This window comes from Ovis aries, chromosome 8, assembly GCF_016772045.2.
Source record: "Ovis aries strain OAR_USU_Benz2616 breed Rambouillet chromosome 8, ARS-UI_Ramb_v3.0, whole genome shotgun sequence".
NCBI classification, from domain to species: Eukaryota; Metazoa; Chordata; class Mammalia; order Artiodactyla; family Bovidae; genus Ovis; species Ovis aries.
Window position 1 is genome coordinate 12,653,628 of NC_056061.1, and position 18,708 is coordinate 12,672,335.

The following is an 18,708-nucleotide window of genomic DNA, read 5'->3' on the forward strand; positions in this document are numbered from 1 at the left end:
CTGGAGAAAGTGGAGTCAGGACAGTGGACATTATCCATTACTGTCCTTGAAAGCAGAAACAAGAGACACTGGTGGATTCCCTGGCTCTTGGTTCCATAAGCTCCATATAGATAGAAGTGAAGTGAAGTCACTTAGTCGTGTCTGACTCCTTGCGACCCCATGGACTGTAGCCTACCAGGCTCCTCTGTCCATGGAATTTTCCAGGCAAGAGTACTGGAGTGGGTTGCCATTTCATACATAGATAGAAGAAGGACAGAAAAGACAGTATGTAGCTTTCCTCTTACTATCTGAACAAGCACAAATAGAGTGTTGAAAATTACCAAGTTTTCAAATTTTATCAGGATCAACTTTGCTCTGGCCTTCCACTTACTGTGTGTGTCCCTTCTTCCCGTACCCCTCTTGACCAGTTCTCTTCCTTCCTTGCATCCTTATCACAAGACCATCTGAATGGGGGGCATGAGGCTGATGGCAGGACTCTCTACACACTTGTCCAAAGAGGAAGGATGGCTTCCATGACATCCAAAAGAGGGGCATCAGTGCAGCGGTAATTGTCTACGCCTGTCTCATGGTAGTGGAGTCGCGCAGCTGTGTCTGACTCTTGCAACCTGCCAGGCTCCTCTGTCCATGAGATTCTCCACACCAACAATACTGGAGTGGGTTGCCATTTCCTTCTCCAGTGTCTCTCTAGAGCTTTCTAAGAAAAGGGCATCCTGATACATAAACAGGAAAAGCTGTTTCCAAAGACAGACACAGCCCCAGACTGGAAATAGATGGCACAATTTGATATTAATCAGTCAGGTCATGTACCATTTCCCTTATGTTACCCCACATTTTTTCTGATGACAGTTTGGTTTTGGAGTCAAAACGAGCTGGCTTCACCAATCAACCCTCACAGCTGTGCGACATTGAACAAGTCACTTAAAATCTTTGTACCTCCATTTCCTAATCTGTAAAATGGACGTCTCACAATGTTGCTCAAAAGATTAAATAAGATAATGGACACAGTTTATCTCAGAGCCTGGCACAGAGTGTTTAACAAATGCTACCTTGAACAGCAAGGAGACTAAACCAGTCAGTCTTAAAGGAAATCAACCTTAATACTCATTGGAAGAACTGATACTGAAGCTGAGGCTCCATACTTTGGCCACGTGATGCAAAGAGCTGACTCATTGGAAAAGACCCTGATGCTGGGAAAAATTGAAGACAGGAGGAGAAGACAACAACAGAGGATGAGATGGTTGGATGGCATCACTGACTCGATGAGCATGAACTCAGGCAAACTCTGGCAGATAGTGCAAGACAGGGAAGCCTGGTATGCTGCAGTCCATGGGGTCTTGAAGAGTCAGACACGACTTGGTGACTGAACAGCAGTAACATTAATAATGTTAAAGTTTAAATACAGAAATATTAGAGTGATATAGCATTAATGCGATAGATGATTATAAATTGTTTAAAGGAGAAAAGCCTTATCTGATCACTTTGGTATATGACCAAAAAAAGCATCTGATGAAATTAAATAGCCATTATTATATATTTTTAAAAATATAACATTAAAAAAAAATCCAACTGTTAGAAAATTTAGAATAGCAGTGACTTTCCTTAACATGATGAAGAATGTTTACTCTGTGACACTCATTAGAAATAAGCTTCTGAAAAAGCAGTGAAACCCTAAAGGTTATATACACCAAAAGCAATTTCCCCATAAGAATGGAAACCGAAGGACTTCACGACATCTTTCAGGACTGCATGGCTTGTTAATTACCTAAATGCAGCCTGAACTAACACACGAGTGAGGCCCCCACCCCAGCCTTACAGAGGGTTCCAGGGCCTGCAGTGGGAGAGACACCCATTGGCACTGTACAAACTCCATCCATTCTTCTTTTTCCTGTTGTTCTGAGAAGATAAGTGCCTGAGAGCACTTCTAGCATAGCTTTTAATGCTTCTGGGCAGAGTATCTTCCAGCCCACTAAATTACAACAAAGAGGCTAACATAATGTGATGCAAGGCTAAACCGCAAGTATCGATGGTCATAGAATAAACTTTGTAGTGGAGATGAAAACAGAAACACTTCAAATATAAGGAGACAGCCTGGAAATCCGAGAAGAGGGAATCCCTGCCCTTTACTGGAGGTCCCCTTTCATAACCCTGAAAGGCAACACCTGTGCAGAATGAACACCAGGCACCCGCTGGTTCCCCTATGGACTCTAGAAATTAAGTACCAATATCTAAACCCTCCTGAGTCATACCTAAGTAAACTGAGAAGCATTCTTGTAGCAGAAATCGAAAGCAAATATAAAAAGTAAAACACTAACCAAAATACCTACAGAAACTCCTACTATCAGTTTATACTCAACTTTTTTTTTTTTTTTTTCTGGAATCTCCATTCAAAAGCAACACATAAAAAAGTTTAAATACTGAAGAGAAAGAGATGAAAATTTGATTATTAGCAGATAAGTTATCTACCTATAGAGCCAACATCATAAAAACATCCCCTGGTGGCTCAGTGGTAAAGAATCCACCTGCCAATACAGAGGACGTGGGCTCGATTCCTGATCCAGGAAGATCCCACAGGCTGCGGAGCAACTAGGCCCGTGCGCCACAACTACTGCGCTCTGCAGCCTGGGAACCGCAACTACTGAGCCCTCACCCTGCAACGAGAAGTCACTGCAATGAGAAGCCCACTCATCACAACTAGAGAGTAGCTTCCACTCGCTGTAACTAGAGAAAAGCCCGAGCAGCAGCTAAGACAGAGAAGGCAATGGCACCCCACTCCAGTACTCTTGCCTGGAAAACCCCAGGGACGGAGGGGCCTGGTGGGCTGCAGTCCATGGGGTCGCTAGGAGTTGGACACAACTGAGCGACTTCATTTTCACTTTTCACTTTCATGCATTGGAGAAGCAAATGGCAACCCACTCCAGCGTTCTTGCCTGGAGAATCCCAGGGACGAGGGAGACTGGTGGGCTGCCATCTATGGGGTCGCATAGAGTTGGACACGACTGAAGAGACTTAGCAGCAGCAGCAGCAACTAAGACCCGGCATGGCCTAAATAAATAAAATTTTTTAAAAATTCAGAAATTGTAAAATTGTTCAGTAAGGTGACTAGATGTAACAGTGTTTTACACTTGTAATAGAAACTTTTTGGAAAAGTCCCAGACATAATGATATCACACTAGAAAATATGTAGGAATAAATATAGCCAGACAATGACAAGAGACGTAGAAAGAAAGTTTTAAAGGTTCTCTGCAGTATATAAACAGAAGCTTGAATAAAGGGCAGTACACATAATGTTCCTAATAGGAAACATCATTCTTATAAATATCTTTCTCTTCAAATTAACTTTTATTTTTTTTTTTATTTTTAGTTTTTTATTTTTTACATTTTAAAATCTTTAATTCTTACATGCATTCCCAAACATGAACCCCCCTCCCACCTCCCTCCCCATAACATCTTTCTGGGTCATCCCCATGCACCAGCCCCAAGCATGCTGCATCCTGCGTCAGACATAGACTGGCGATTCAATTTACATGATAGTATACATGTTAGAATGTCATTCTCCCAAATCATCCCACCCTCTCCCTCTCCCTCTGAGTCCAAAAGTCCGTTATACACATCTGTGTCTCTTTCCCTGTCTTGCATACAGGGTCGTCATTGCCATCTTCCTAAATTCCATATATATGTGTTAGTATACTGTATTGGTGTTTTTCTTTCTGGCTTACTTCACTCTGTATAATCGGCTCCAGTTTCATCCATCTCATCAGAACTGATTCAAGTGAATTCTTTTTAACCGCTGAGTAATACTCCATTGTGTATATGTACCACAGCTTTCTTATCCATTCATCTGCTGATGGACATCTAGGTTGTTTCCATGTCCTGGCTATTATAAACAGTGCTTCGATGAACATTGGGGTACATGTGTCTCTTTCAATTCTGGTTTCCTCGGTGTGTATGCCCAGAAGTGGGATTGCTGGGTCATAAGGTAGTTCTATTTGCAATTTTTTAAGGAATCTCCACACTGTTCTCCATAGTGGCTGTACTAGTTTGCATTCCCACCAACAGTGTAGGAGGGTTCCCTTTTCTCCACACCCTCTCCAGCATTTATTGCTTGCAGATTTTTGGATCGCAGCCATTCTGACTGGTGTGAAGTGGTACCTCATTGTGGTTTTGATTTGCATTTCTCTAATAATGAGTGATGTTGAGCATCTTTTCATGTGTTTGTTAGCCATCCGTATGTCTTCTTTGGAGAAATGTCTATTTAGTTCTTTGGCCCATTTTTTGATAGGGTCGTTTATTTTTCTGGAGTTGAGCTGCAGAAGTTGCTTGTATATTTTTGAGATTAGTTGTTTGTCAGTTGCTTCATTAGCTGTTATTTTCTCCCATTCAGAAGGCTGTCTTTTCACCTTGCTTATATTTTCCTTTGTTGTGCAGAAGCTTTTAATTTTAATTAGATCCCATTTGTTTATTTTTGCTTTTATTCCCAGCAATTTAGGTAAAAATTTAAAACAAAATTTCTGGGAAAGGAAATAAGTCAAATTGATAACTAGGCATAAATATATAAGACTAGAAGCATAATACAGAAGATTATCCAAAATTATTTTTGAAAGAGAAATGAGGGTAGGTATACTATATCATCCAAAAGGAAATCCTAAAGGAAATCAACCCTGAATATTCAGTTGGAAAGACTGATGCTGAAGCTCCAATACTTTGGCCACCTGATGCGAAGAGCTGACTCATTGGAAAAGACCCTGATGCTGAGAATTGAGGGCAGGAGGAGGAGGAGAAGTGGGTAACAGAGGATGAGATGGTTGGATGGCATCATCGACTCAGTGGACATGAGTGTGAGGAAACTGCAGGAGATAGTGAAGGACCGGGAAGCCTGGTGTGCTGCAGCTCATGGGGTCAAGAAGAGTCTGACACAACGGAGAGACTAAACAACAACAATACTGTATCTTGTTAAAACACACGATTATAAAGTCATAGCAATTAAAACACTGTGGTGAAACAACCAAAAACCAGAGCTATATTGAAAGGGTGTGTGTTAAGTCGCTTAGTCGTGTCTGACTCTTTGAGACCCCATGGACCTCAGCCCACCAGGCTCCTTGGTCCATGGGATTTCCCAGGCAAGGATACTGGAGTGGGGTGCCATTTCCTTCTCCAGAGGATCTTCCCAACCCAGGGATTGAACCTGGGTCTCCTGTACTACAGGCACATTCTTTACCATCTGAGCTACCAGAGAAGCCTGGTATTGAAAGAATTTCATGTAAAATAAAGGTATCTTTAAAACCAGTAAGAAAAGGCTTAGTTTTCACATAAATTTCTACCTTCATGTTATAGTGGAAGCTCTGGCATCAGGCACATAGAATGAATCCTTGTCTGTCCCTGACTCACTGCGTGACCTTGGACAAGTGACTTAAGGAGGCTTCTCAGGGTGTAAAATGGGAAATGCCAACTGGACTCTCCCAGAGAGTTACTGTAAGGATTAGATAAGGCAATTCAATCAGGTAAAGCACTCCACAAAGTGCAAAGAAAGGGCTCAGGAAACCTTAAGGACTATTATTAAATGATAATGGTGAGCACTAGCTAATGTTTGGAGATAAAACCATATCACTCTGAGGTCAAAACAGATGATGGATTAAAGATTTAATAGTAAAATGTCAAGTCATAAATATTCTTGAAGAAAACACAGGACTTGTCTTTGCTTAAAGATGTCACATTTTCTCTATTGGTGATACACACTTTCCGTTATCACTAGCCTGCCTCAGTCAAGAGTGCAATTAAAATATTCAATATTGTTGTTTAGCATTCTAAGGGTAACTTCTGGAATACCTGATCATAAACCATTAATAAAGTTTTAGATAGCCATGCTCCATAAAGAGCCTGGAGAGGGTGGGAACGTGAGGAAGAACTCTGTACTCAGTGTGAACACCATGTTTCATCCTCTGTTGACACAAAGGGAATGTCTTCAGTGGGTATTATTTACCTTCCTTCAAGCACATCACAAGCACTACAGTCCTTGACTGAAATGAGTCACGCTGAAGTAAAACCTAGGCTGGAAGAAGGGCAGAGGAGGAGCTGTCTCTCACAGAACATTCTACTTCAGAGCCCAGTACCACCCTCCGCTCTGATCACGCCCTCACCTGTCTGCAGAATGAACGAAGACTCACCACTATACCACCAACACAATGCTGTGGAATAAACGAACTAGTCTCATCCTGACTCCGAGGAACCAGTTTTTTCTCTCAGCATTTGATTTAGTTGTAAAATCAGTGAGTGTTCTGAATGTAACTACATATGTGACTGGGTGAGGTAATTAAGTGAGAACTTTCAACCTTGTCATCATATTCATTACAGCTCAGGGGAAAAGGAAATTCCATGCAGTCACCTTTTTATTCCCCACTAAGATATAACAATGTTCTTGGGGCAGGGGAGAAGACATGAAAATGTTATTTAACTCTTGCCTTATTCTTCTCTCACAGTAGATTGAGGGGAAAGCAAGAAAGATGAGGGAGGCTTCACTCGGGCTTCAGTACCACAGAGCTGGGCTTGAACCCAGCTTCATGCAGAGCCGCAGGGGGACCGTCTGAAACTTTTTCAGCTTCTAGATTTTCTCACTTACAAAACAGGCCACTACTGCCTGCAGTAGATCGTGATGATTAGCACATTAAATAATGAAATAGAGCATCTAGCCCACAGCAGTCACTCTCCCAAAACATGCTTTCTGCTCTCCCTCATGTCTCATGCTGCTTCTCCTCACCTTCCCACCTTCTTTCCCACCCTCTGAAAAAAATTTCTCAAAATGTCTTTTTTTTCTTTTGTATAAATAGGTCAAGGCCTTAACCGAGTAAATTTCAGCCTTAGGAGAAATTTTAGGAAATGTGAAAAACAATTCTATATGAATCAAAACTATCTGTGTTCATTTGAAAATACAGTGGAACAAAAGAAGAAAATACCAATCACCCATTTTACCCTGGAGAAGGCAATGGCACCCCACTCCAGTACTCTTGCCTGGAAAATCCCATGGACGGAGGAGCCTGGTGGGCTGCAGTCCATGGGGTCGCTAAGAGTCGGACAAGACTGAGCGACTTCACTTTCACTTTTCACTTTCATGCATTGGAGAAGGGAAGTGGCAACCCACCCCAGTGTTCTTGCCTGGAGAATCCCAGGGACAGGGGAGCCTGGTGGGCTGCCATCTATGGGGTTGCACAGAGTCAGATACAACTGAAGCGACTTAGCAGCAGCAGCATTTTACCCTGGTTCAGAGAGAAACATCTGATTTCTGGTAAATGTACTTTCAGCAGCTTTCCTTCTTTTAAACAAAAATGGAATCACAGTCGATTTCTATTGCCAACCTGCCTTTCCACTGTAACAGTATTTTGTGAAAATCTCCCACGTCGTCAACTGTTTTTCTTCATCATTAAAAAATGACACATAGCATTCCATGTTAAGTTATTGATGTTATCTTAATTTTCCCACTATTTTAAACAATGCCGTGACAGTCTCTGTGGTCAAATCTATCGACACGCACGATCATTTCCTTAGGGTAAGCTTCTGCAAAAAGAACTGTTGGGTCAAAGAGTGTGCAAAAGTAAGACTGATAAAAGTGACCAGACTGCCTTCCAAAAAAGACTCAGTCACTTTCCTCCCGTCAGTGTTTTTCCTTGGCAAACTCCCCAGTTCAGTTCTAACTTGATTTTTCAAAATCACTCCAACTCAAAAACCACTAACCCTGTTGAGTCTGAACTGCTGTCCTTCTCTCAGCCCAAACCACATTGGAGCGTTTGACCAACAGTGAGATTTCTCATAATACAAAGCGGATGTCACACAAGGACTGAGCAGGAAACAAGATTTGCATGCTGCAGAGCGCCATGATCGTGAAAGGACTGGACTCTCAGCTTGAACTCAGAGCACGGCAGCTTCCGTCAGACACAGCTGCTCTGCTCAGAGACTAGAACGGATTACAATACACTGTGTTAGTGGGAGGGCTGGAGTTGTGAGAGGAAAAGGAAGGAGTTTCCCTTGAGCAAAACTCAGCCAGATTACCAGGAACTGGTAGGGCGGGGGAAAACAGGGAGACGCTGATCAGGGTACAAACTTCCAGGGATATGATAAGACAGATAGGTTCTAAGGATCTAGTGAACAGCTTGGCGATCACAGTTAATAATACTGTACGTTATACTTAAAAGTTGCTGAGAGAGTGGATCTTAGATATTCCCACCACGCAAAAGAGATGGTAATTATGTGACCAAATGAAGGCATTAGCTAGTGCCAGGGCAGTAACCATTCTGCAATATATCCATATATCAGCATATTATATACATTAACCTGCACAATTTAATGTCAATTATATCTCAGTAAAGCTGGAAAAAAGAATGGTGCTGCCTTTTTACTGTCATACTTAAAGCCATGTTTACAATCATCATTATGTCTTTTTTAATTCTATGTTTAATTAGTTACAGTACTGACCACCAACAATTCTTTCATACAATGACTTTTTCCTTCTTGAGGACTACATTTCGACATGCGTCTCGGAAAAGTGCATCACTCCTGCACAGTAACTTTAAGAAAGGTATGACACAAAAGGTCTGTTTCCTGAGACCTTAGTATGTCTGAGGATGTCCTGTTATCTTTGAACCTGGAAAACAGCTTTCACTTCACAATTCTGAAGAAGTTTAATTCCTCTGCTGTTCGCTGCTGTGGAGAAGTCTGTGCCTTTCCTCTTTGCTCCTTTGCAGGGAACATTTTGTTAAGGTTTTTATTTTTTCGCCTATTTATTTTTTACCATTAATCCATAACCTGCAAATATTTGCCACAGTTTAAGTGCAGTTTTCCCAGTATTTCTGCTTAAATATAACAAGCTGTCCTGCAAAGAAATAGAGGAAAACAACAGAATGGAAAAGACTAGAGATCTCTTCAAGAAAATTAGAGATACCAAGGGAACACTTCATGCAAAGATGGGCCCAATAAAGGACAGAAATGCTACGGACCTAACAGAAGCAGAAGATATTAAGAAGAGGTGGCAAGAATACACAGAAGAACTGTACAAAAAAGATCTTCACAACGCAGATAATCACGATCATGTGATCACTCACCTAGAGCCAGACATCTTGGAATGTGAAGTCAACTGAGTCTTACGAAGTATCATTACGAACAAAGCTAGTGGAGGAGATAGACTTCCAGTTGAGCTATTTCAAATCCTGAAAGATGATCCTGGGAAAGTGCTACACTCAATATGCCAGCAAATTTGGAAAACTCAGCAGTGGCCACAGCACTGGAAAAGGTCAGTTTTCATTCCAATCCCAAAGAAAGGCAATGCCAAAGAATGCTCAAACTACCGCACAATTGCACTCATCTCACACACTACTAAAGTAGTGCTCAAAATGCTCCAAGCCAGGCTTCAACAGTACATGAACCATGAACTTTCAGATGTTCAAGTTGCTTTTAGAAAAGGAAGAAGAACCAGAGAGCAAATTGCCAACATCTGCTGGAGCATTGAAAAAGCAAGAGAGTTCTAGAAACACATCTACTTCTGCTTTATTGACTATGCCAAAACCTTTGACTGTGTGGATGACAATAAACTGTGGAAAATTCTGAAAGAGATAGGAATACCAGACCACCTGACCTGCCTCTTGAGAAATCTGTATGCAGGTCAGGAAACAACAGTTAGAACTGGACATGGAACAACAGACTGGTTCCAAATAGGAAAAGGAGTATGTCAAGGCTGTATATTGTCACCCTGCTTATTTAACTTCTATGCAGAGTACATCATGAAAAACGCTGGGCTGGAGGAAGCACAAGCTGGAATCAAGACTGACGGGAGACATATCAATAATCTCAGATATGCAGGTCACTTTCACCCTTATGGCAGAAAGTGAAGAAGAATTAAAGAGCCTCTTGATGAAAGTGAAAGAGGAGAGTGAAAAAGTTGGCTTAAAGCTCAACATTCAGAAAACTAATATCATGGCATCCGGTCCCATCACTTCGTGGTAAATAGATGGGGAAACAGTGGAAATAATAGCTGACTTTATTTTGGGGGGCTCTAAAATCACTGCAGATGGTGACTGCAGCCATGAAATTAAGAGACACTTACTCCTTGGAAGGAAAGTTATGACCAACCTAGACAGCATATTAAAAAGCAGAGACATTACTTTGCTAACAAAGGTCCATCTAGTCATTGGTTATGCTATGGTTTTTCCAGTGGTCATGTATGGATGTGAGAGTTGGACTGTGAAGAAAGCTGAGCACTGAAGAATTGATGCTTTTGAACTGTGGTGTTGGAGAAGACTCTTGAGAGTCCCTTGGACTGCAAGGAGATCCAACCAGTCCATCCTAAAGGAGATCAGTCCAGGGTGTTCACGGGAAGGACTGATGGTGAAGCTGAAACTCCAATACTTTGGCCACCTGATGCAAAGAGCTGACTCATTGGAAAAGACTCTGATGATGGGTGGGATTGGGGGCAGGAGGAGAAGGGGACGACAGAAGATGAGATGGCTGGATGGCATCACTGACTCGATGGACATGAGTTTGGGTAAACTCCGGGAGTTGGTGTGGTTCATGGGGTAGCAAAGAGTTGGACACCACTGAGCGACTGGACTGAACTAAACTGTAAGTTTCCACTCATGAAAGCACTCTTCCGGGGCATTCGTCAGATTGGACCTGTTCACCACCTAGGCTTTCATGAGAAGACTTCACTTTAAACATTAGTCTGATTTCCTTGATGGCCCCAAGAAGCACAAACCCAATGATTTCCACCTTAATCATTTCAATTTATGTTATACCCTAGTCCCTCAAGTATCCTGCTTGATTTAAAAAAATTATGAATTAGGGTCTTGATATCCTTCCACATCAAAGTCCATTTTAACCCTTTAATTTGAACTCTAGAGTAGGAGAATGAACATTGATTTTGAACAGAAGAGTAATGCTACTGTATGTCTGTGGTTTGACCTACTTTTATGTATAGGAATTAACTGATCAAAACAGCACAGCTTTGGCTTTCTGAACTTGCAAAGTGAAGCAATGATAAATGACAGATGGGAAATCTTCACATGTATGGTTAAAAAATACCCCAAAGAAAAATAATCTGTATGAGGAAAAGTCTTAGGGTTGCCATCGTGAGAAATAACTCAGTAGTTGCTTACTTTTATTGTGTGGCAAACCCCAAAAATGTTTAACAAAGGAAAAGTAGAGAATTTCATTTCTTTTACTCTTGTTAAGTTTCTTTTGAACTCAGCAGAGAAAGTTACAGTTTGAAATGCTTTACACTTTACAGATTTATTGTTGAAAAGCTAAATTCATTCTTTATACTGCAGAGGTTTTCTCTAAATAAATCTTTATTGCTGTAACCACAAAACTAACCATACTCAAACCTAAGTGCTTTCTATTTGTCAAAATCACCTCCTAATTCTCTTAAAATATCTACTTTACCATTCAGGATTCTTACTAATCTTTTACATAAACACACTACAAAAACATAGTGATTTATTTTATTCCAATTTAGCCTTGCCTCCCACATTTATAAAACTTTTCTCTTTCAGGTCTTACATCTGTATATCTATGTTTCAGTTTGAAGAACTTCCCACTGAGACAGTATCCACATTTATAAAATTCCCATTCCTATCTTCATTTCCATAGAAGCAAAGATGTATACTCTTCTACTGTGAAGGAATAATGTATTCCTTTAATACAAGAGAATTTTGAGATATATTTAATTCATGCCACTCAATATATTTTGATACTGTGATATGGACCAAACATCTTTTGAAACATATGTAAATATTACTACTACTTGTGTCAAATTTAACTGTAACAGCAAATTTTGAAAAATATATTAACATATTATTAAAATATAAAACTGTAAAAATATACTGTGATCAAACAATTCCTTAAGGGTTTATATAAATAAACAGAATAACTGAGTAAGGAGCTCTATGTATCAGTAAATACCAGGGCAGGCACAGAAGAATTGAGCTCACTTATGTCAGAAGCTTTTGCTGGGATGCTTGCCATGTGCCTGGTGCTACAGTAGGTGCTAGGTCTCCATTTATCTGATGCCATCTGCCTCAAGGAAATTACTCCTATTTCCCCTCCTCAAAAACAAAGCAGTTTTGGAGGTGGTTATCATCTTGTTACAGGCAATTCTCGTGATTCGGTCTTTCCATAACATCTTTTATCAGCATCTTAGCTCTTGTGTTCTTCTAAGTGCTAGGAGTAAGGAATTGCTATCCAAGGCTTACACGAGGCACAGATAAGTCTAAAGAGCTAAAAATATTATTTTGTCAAAATATGCTTCCTTAAATCAAGTAGGTAATATTACAGATGTGGAAACAGACACCAACAGGAAGCAATTATTTTATATGGATGATAGAACTTTACATTTGTTTAATGTTCTTTTTCTAAAGCCCTTGGGTTTGCTCTGTTATATTATTCAGTTCACTATAATTTTCTGACTGGTATTAAAAATAACTTTAAACTATGTGATGTGAAAAAAATGAAGAAAACAAAACTCTTTTGTAATTTCTGTACTCGGAGAAAACAAAAATCAGATCCTACCTTTACAGATCCTTCTAGTCTGTTTTTCTATAAACTCATTATCATTTGTCATCCATTAACTTTTTGTTTTGACTTTGTTTTCCCTGGATTGCATCTTTTATTTGCATTCACCTTGCACCTTGAAGTAGCAATTTCCAGGCCTTTCACCTGAAATTCAGGCCCCTCTAGACAAATCTACTTGGTACCTCTAAAATATCTCCAAACACATATTCACTATTTTCCTTCTTGAGTTCTCAAGTTTGCCAATTCTTGACTCTGTCTTTTCTCCCTCATGTACTGTACCAAACAATGCTGTTTCTAGGAGCAAATTCTCTCCCTAGGGTTCTGTTTCTCCTCTGCCCCGGTCTCCAACCTGCCTTCAGGCTCACTTCCACCCGCTGTCCTTTGATTTATCCTCTTAAAACAGAGAGTTACAGAGTTTCCTCAACGGCTTCCACAGATACAGGATAAAATCCAAATCCTTAATGTGGCTAGGGCTTCCGTGGCGGCTCAGCGGTAAAGAATCTGCCTGCCTCTGCAGGAGACAAAGATTCAGTCTTCGGGTTGGGAAGATCCCCTGGAGAAGGAAATGGCAACCCCCTCCAGAATTCTTTGCCTGGGAAATCCCGGACAGAGGAGCTTGGCGGGTCACAGTCCATGGGGTCGCAGAGAGGTGGACTGCTGCTGCTGCTAAGTCGCTTCAGTCGTGTCCGACTCTGTGCGACGCCAGAGACGGCAGCCCACCAGGCTCCCCCGTTCCTGGGATTCTCCAGGCAAGAACACTGGAGTGGGCTGCCATTTCCTTCTCCAAGGCATGAAAGTGAAAAGTGAAAGGGAAGTCACTCAGTCGTGTCCGACTCATAGCGACCCGATGGACTGCAGCCCACCAGGCTCCTCCGTCCCTGGGATCTTCCAGGCAAGAGCACTGGAGTGGGGTGTCATGGACTAAACAACAACAACAAATGTGGCTTACAGGGTCCTCCCGGGTTGGCATCTCTCCTCCCCAGACTGGTGCCATCAAAGGGACTTAAACCGGAATTACCTTTGACTTGAGTCTAAGCTCCACCTAGTGGTACAAGACAACATTTCTGGGTGGAAATCCAGGGAATATGCCAGGTCCACCCCGTGAGGTCAAGCAAACCTGCCAACACAGGCGTCCAGCAGGTAGAGTAAGACGTGGAAAAGACAAGGAACCCTGGGACTCAGAGGCCAACCTAGCAGTGCTCTGTAAGCACTGGGTTCTCCTAAGGAAATGCCTGAAACCTCCAAACCAGTTATTAGTGCCATTCTCCAAAGAAGATGAAAAGTTATAATGGCATCTCTTTAGTTCTTGTCGCCAAATAAAATCACAGGATAATTCTGAGTCAACTATTTTTTTGTTGCCTATATCCTTCCAGAATTTTCATGAAAGTCCAAACAATCACAGTATTCATTCATTTGTGTATAGTTCATCCTCTCAATGCACATTTAAAGAGCACTTGTAAAGTAGATACTAACAAAGCTAATAATACAGGGTCTAATCCACACCAATCTACAAACAGGAAAGAAGGTAAATAAATCCATGATGAGAATACAGAAGGGAAGTCTAACCTGTCCAGGGAAAGAGTGGGGTTTCTGGAAGAAATGAGGACTGTGGTGACTGATGAAGTCTAGTAAGAATTAAGTTTGTAGACCTATAGCTGATTCACGTTTATGTTTGACAGAAAACAACAAAATTCTGTAAAGCCATTATCCTTCAATTAAAAAATAAATAAATGTTTAAAAAATTAAGTAAAGAGTAGAGCGTACGGTACTAAAGAGTCTCTTAATGAAGGTCAAAGTGAAAAAGCTGGCTTAAGACTCAACACTCAAAAAACTAAGATTGTGGCATCTGGTCCCATCACTTCATGGCAAATAAATAAGGAAACAGTGACAGACTTTATTTTCTTGGGCTCCAAAAATCACTGCAGTGACTGCAGCCCTGAAATTTAAAGACGCTTGGTCCTTGGAAGAAAAGCTATGACAAATCTAGACAGTATTAAAAAGCAGGGACATCAGTTTGCCGACAAAGGTCCATCTAGTCAAAGCTATGGTTTTTCGAGTGGTCATGTATGGATGTGAGAGTTGGACTTATATAAAAACGGCTGAGCACCAAAGAATTGATGCTTTTGATCTGTGGTGTTGGAGAAGATTCTTGAGAGGCCCTTTGACTGCAAGATCAAACCAGTGAATTCTAAAGGAAATCAACCCTGAATATCCAATAGAAGGACTGATGCTGAAGCTGAAGCTGCAATACTTTGGCCACCTGATGCGAAGAGCCAACTCACTGGAAAAGACCCTGAAGCTGGGGAAGACTGAGGGCAGGAGGAGAAGGGGGCAATAGAGGATGAGATGGTTGGATGGCATCACCGACTCAATGGACATGAGTTTGAGCAAACTCCGGGAGTTGGTGATGGACAGGGAAGCCTGGTGTGCTGCAGTTCGTGGGGTAACAAAGAGTTGGACACAACTTAACAACTGAACAACAACAACAGAGTGAACGGTATTGCTTCAAAGTGCTATGCACATAACAGAGTGCAGCACGCTAAAAAGCTAGGCTAACGCATCAGCTGAAGTGAGTAGTGTCATGCAAAGAGAAATCTCAATGGAAAGGACTCTGTCAGCTTCCTTCAGGGAAACTCTACGGAGCAAAATGTCTCGATTTTAAAATACTTTGTAAGCACCAGCATTTAAAGTAGGATGAGAAGAGAGTGTTTTAAACTGTGTGACTGTAAAAACCACACATTTTCAAATGTCCAGTGTGTACACTGTAAAAGATGTGAGAAGCCATTTTGCTTACCCCTGTTTCTCTTTTTGAGATAATACTCAAATTTTAAGAGGGAGTTTATTAATCACACAGAAATCTTTTTCAAAACATTTACAGTTATAGCTTTTCATAAAATGCTGGATGGCTTCAGATTAAAAGCAGGCAGGTTTTCTGTAGCAGAAGGCCTCTGCCTCTGTCGAAGCAATGTTAGCAAAACCTCGCTTATAACCTTCCCATGGCAGCCCACCTATATCTTTGATGAGAACTAGCAGAAAGTTATATTAAACACACAGACCAGATCTGTCCCCCGGGTAACTGGCATTAACTGGGACCAAGTCTGGGGCCCTGTGCACCAAGTGCCTGCTACCAGCCCAGGTTCCATATACTGGACTGCAGTTCATCCTTAGAGACCTCCTTAGTCTTCTGAGCCTCGCAGTCTTCGTACACCGTAATCTGCATCACACCAAGTTTCATCTCCTGGTTCCCTTTCTTTAGGGGGTTTCCCTGACGGCTCAGACGGTAAAGACTCTGCCTGCAATGCAGGAGACCTCTGAACATACTTCAGGCCTGCCTGTGACAGGATCAGTAGGCATGAGAAGCATGGTAAAGCAAAACAGGAGCATGACCTCCATCACGCTAGACAAGTCACAACTACAGACGCAACGATCATCCTCAGACACTGTATGACCCTGTGGATTCATCTTAAGAGGCCTCTTAACTACAACTTCCAAGTCATCATCGTCGTGGTCTTTTGTTTTCTTTTTAATTTAAGGATGCCAGGCCACATCTCCTCCATTTCCTATTGCCTAGCTGATACCAAACTGTGCAGGCATTTCTACCAAGACTTCTATGGATAGGTCTATAAACATTAAGAAAAATACTTCTCATACAGGGTAAGTGACCATTATTTAATAAATATTTATGAGCAGACACTGTTCTAGACACTGTGCTAGATGCTAGAAGATAAGATGAAATAAGACACATCAATCTTATTTAACTGTACTTCTCTTTATATAAGATTTTACCAATAAAACAAGGCCTGGCAGCACATAGAAGCTGCTCAATAAACTGTTACTACTGTATCAGGCTTCCCACCTGGCTCAATGCAGGAGCCTCAGAAGATGTAGGTGAGATCCCTGAGTTGGGAAGATCCCTTAGTGAAGGAAACGGCAACTCACGCCAGTATGTTTGCCTGGGAAATCCCATGGACAGAGGAGCTCGGTGGGCTGCAGTCCATGGGTTACGAAGAGTCAGACATGACTGAGCACGCGTGCAAGAGTAACAAATATTAAAGTCCTCAAGTTCCACCTCTCGCTCTCATGATTATTACAGAGCACATTATAATATTATATGGGCTTCCCTGGTAGATCAGATGGTAAAGAACCTGCCTGCAATGCAGGAGACTCAGGTTCGATCCCTGGGTTGAGAAGACACCCTGGAGAAGGGAACAGCAACCCACCCCAGTATTCTTGCTTGGAGAATGCCACGGACAGAGGAGCCTGGAGGGCTACAGTCCATGGGGTCGCAAAGAGTCAGACATGACTGAACAACTAACACTACACTAATACGATATACTATTACCAGTAACAAATTATCATCTTTTAAAAATTACTACAGTTTTAAAATGAAAATACTGCCGAGTTGCCACCAATACTCACCAATACTATAATATCTCTTTAGTTCTGTGCGCCTGATCTCCTTTAACTGATTACTTTTTCTCTTCTTTTTCTCATCAGTAATGTACTCCTCTTCCACAGCAATGTTGCACTTGTCTTGCTCTAAAATGACTTTACTAGCATCTTCTTTTCCAGAATGAGTCCTTGCAGCCATAGCTGAGGCTGTCTCTGCATTCTGTTTGGCTTGCTTTTTCTTTTTCAATCTAAGGGTGAGAAGGAAAAAATAAGAAAAACATTAGAAAAATAATTTGCTAAGAGAAATTATATTAATTTCATGCTATTGGGCTTTGAGAAACTAATTAACTGATATTGAAAACATTTTATATTATTGAGTTTTTTCCATTTTTGTTTATTTTTACATATTATTGTTAATTATACTTTCCTCTTGTTTTTTGTTTTTTAATCACTTAAAAATTCTTTTATGGAGATCTGTGGCCTTTCCTCTGTTTTATGTCCTCAATATTTATATCTCAAAAACATCACTGGGAGATGCTTTAGACCTGAGGAAATACTAGATTCTTCTGCAGGCTATAAGACATTGGGTATGTTTTTTATCACAATGTACAGCTACTTTACTATCATGCCATGTTTAGTGTGTTACTTTTTAACTGTTTCTGGTCTCAAGGGTACCTTTAGCCTGATGAGCAAGCATATTTATGAAAAAATCCTTTATAATTGACTCACACACTGAATATAAAGGTTTGTCAAGGTGTGAGCTGGTTCAGGTTTGAGTAATTCTTTTCCTTTATACCTATGATAGTAATAAGAAAGAGCTGAACTTCTTGGGATAGACAATGCCATAATGACAATATCAACTTAGTATAATTACTAATATAAAAGCTGACTGATAACATTAACTTATTTGACATTTTCAACTTTTCACTCCTCAAAGATGTGTAAAAGGTTTACCATAATCCACTGAAATCCAGTAACTCAAAATATTTCCCAGTTGATGTATCATTCTGATTAACTGACATGTCATTCTGTACTCGCTAGTCCTTCTTAAGAATGTTTTTACCTCCCAGAATGTAAAGAGTAATGGCCTTGGCCTCCACTGTATGAGACAGGCTGGTCATATATAAACATTTTTTAAATTGGGATCCTTTCCCCCTCTTCTGTCTAGGCACAGTCAGCTTTTTTACACACATGTCTACTTCCTTTACTCCCTTGCACATCTATAAAATTTGATGTTGGGCAATGGATGAGGAAATGTTTTGGGAAGAAAAGGAGATAACTAGGATCAGAAAGGGACAAAGTTTGATTTTATGTTGCTTTGCTCTGTAATGTTGGCCAAATCAATTTAAAAGTTAAAGTCACTGAGGCTTGGCTATCTAATGCAATATTTTATCAGGATCAATTGAAATAATATGTCAACAATAGAACACACACACACAGTAGTATATACCCCAATACAATCATAGGATGACATGAGAACTAAGGATGGCATCATATACAACACACTTAGCTTTTGAGATAACAGTCTCATGTTCCAACAAATATTTCAACTAGGCTGTCATTCATTCAATACTGAGCAGGCAAGTTCTTATAGTTTCACTGGCTAATAAATAAGTATATGGCATAAGAGAAAGCACAGCTAGAAAAAAAAATCATAGATGGATATACTCCCCATCTCTGAGTTTAGCTCTCTCTTTAGGTTTACTTGTTAAAAAACAAACAAAACAAACAAGAATACAATCTAAACAAAATCGGAAACTCATAAAAAAG

At 40.7% G+C, this 18,708-nt stretch overlaps 1 protein-coding gene across 6 annotated transcripts in view; it reads right to left on the bottom strand.

Moving 5' to 3' along the window:
* NCOA7 (nuclear receptor coactivator 7) overlaps window positions 1-18,708 on the bottom strand; it is a 158,069-nt gene that overhangs the window by 64,008 nt on the left and 75,353 nt on the right. For all 6 annotated transcript variants that reach the window (XR_006060578.2, XM_060419203.1, XM_042253206.2 and 3 more), the window contains one exon: window positions 16,966-17,186. Coding sequence is in view for 5 of the 6 variants with exons in the window: in XM_004011139.5 (XP_004011188.1) it covers window positions 16,966-17,186 (221 nt within the window). In the remaining variant the exon portion in view is untranslated. The remainder of the gene's footprint in view (window positions 1-16,965; window positions 17,187-18,708) is intronic.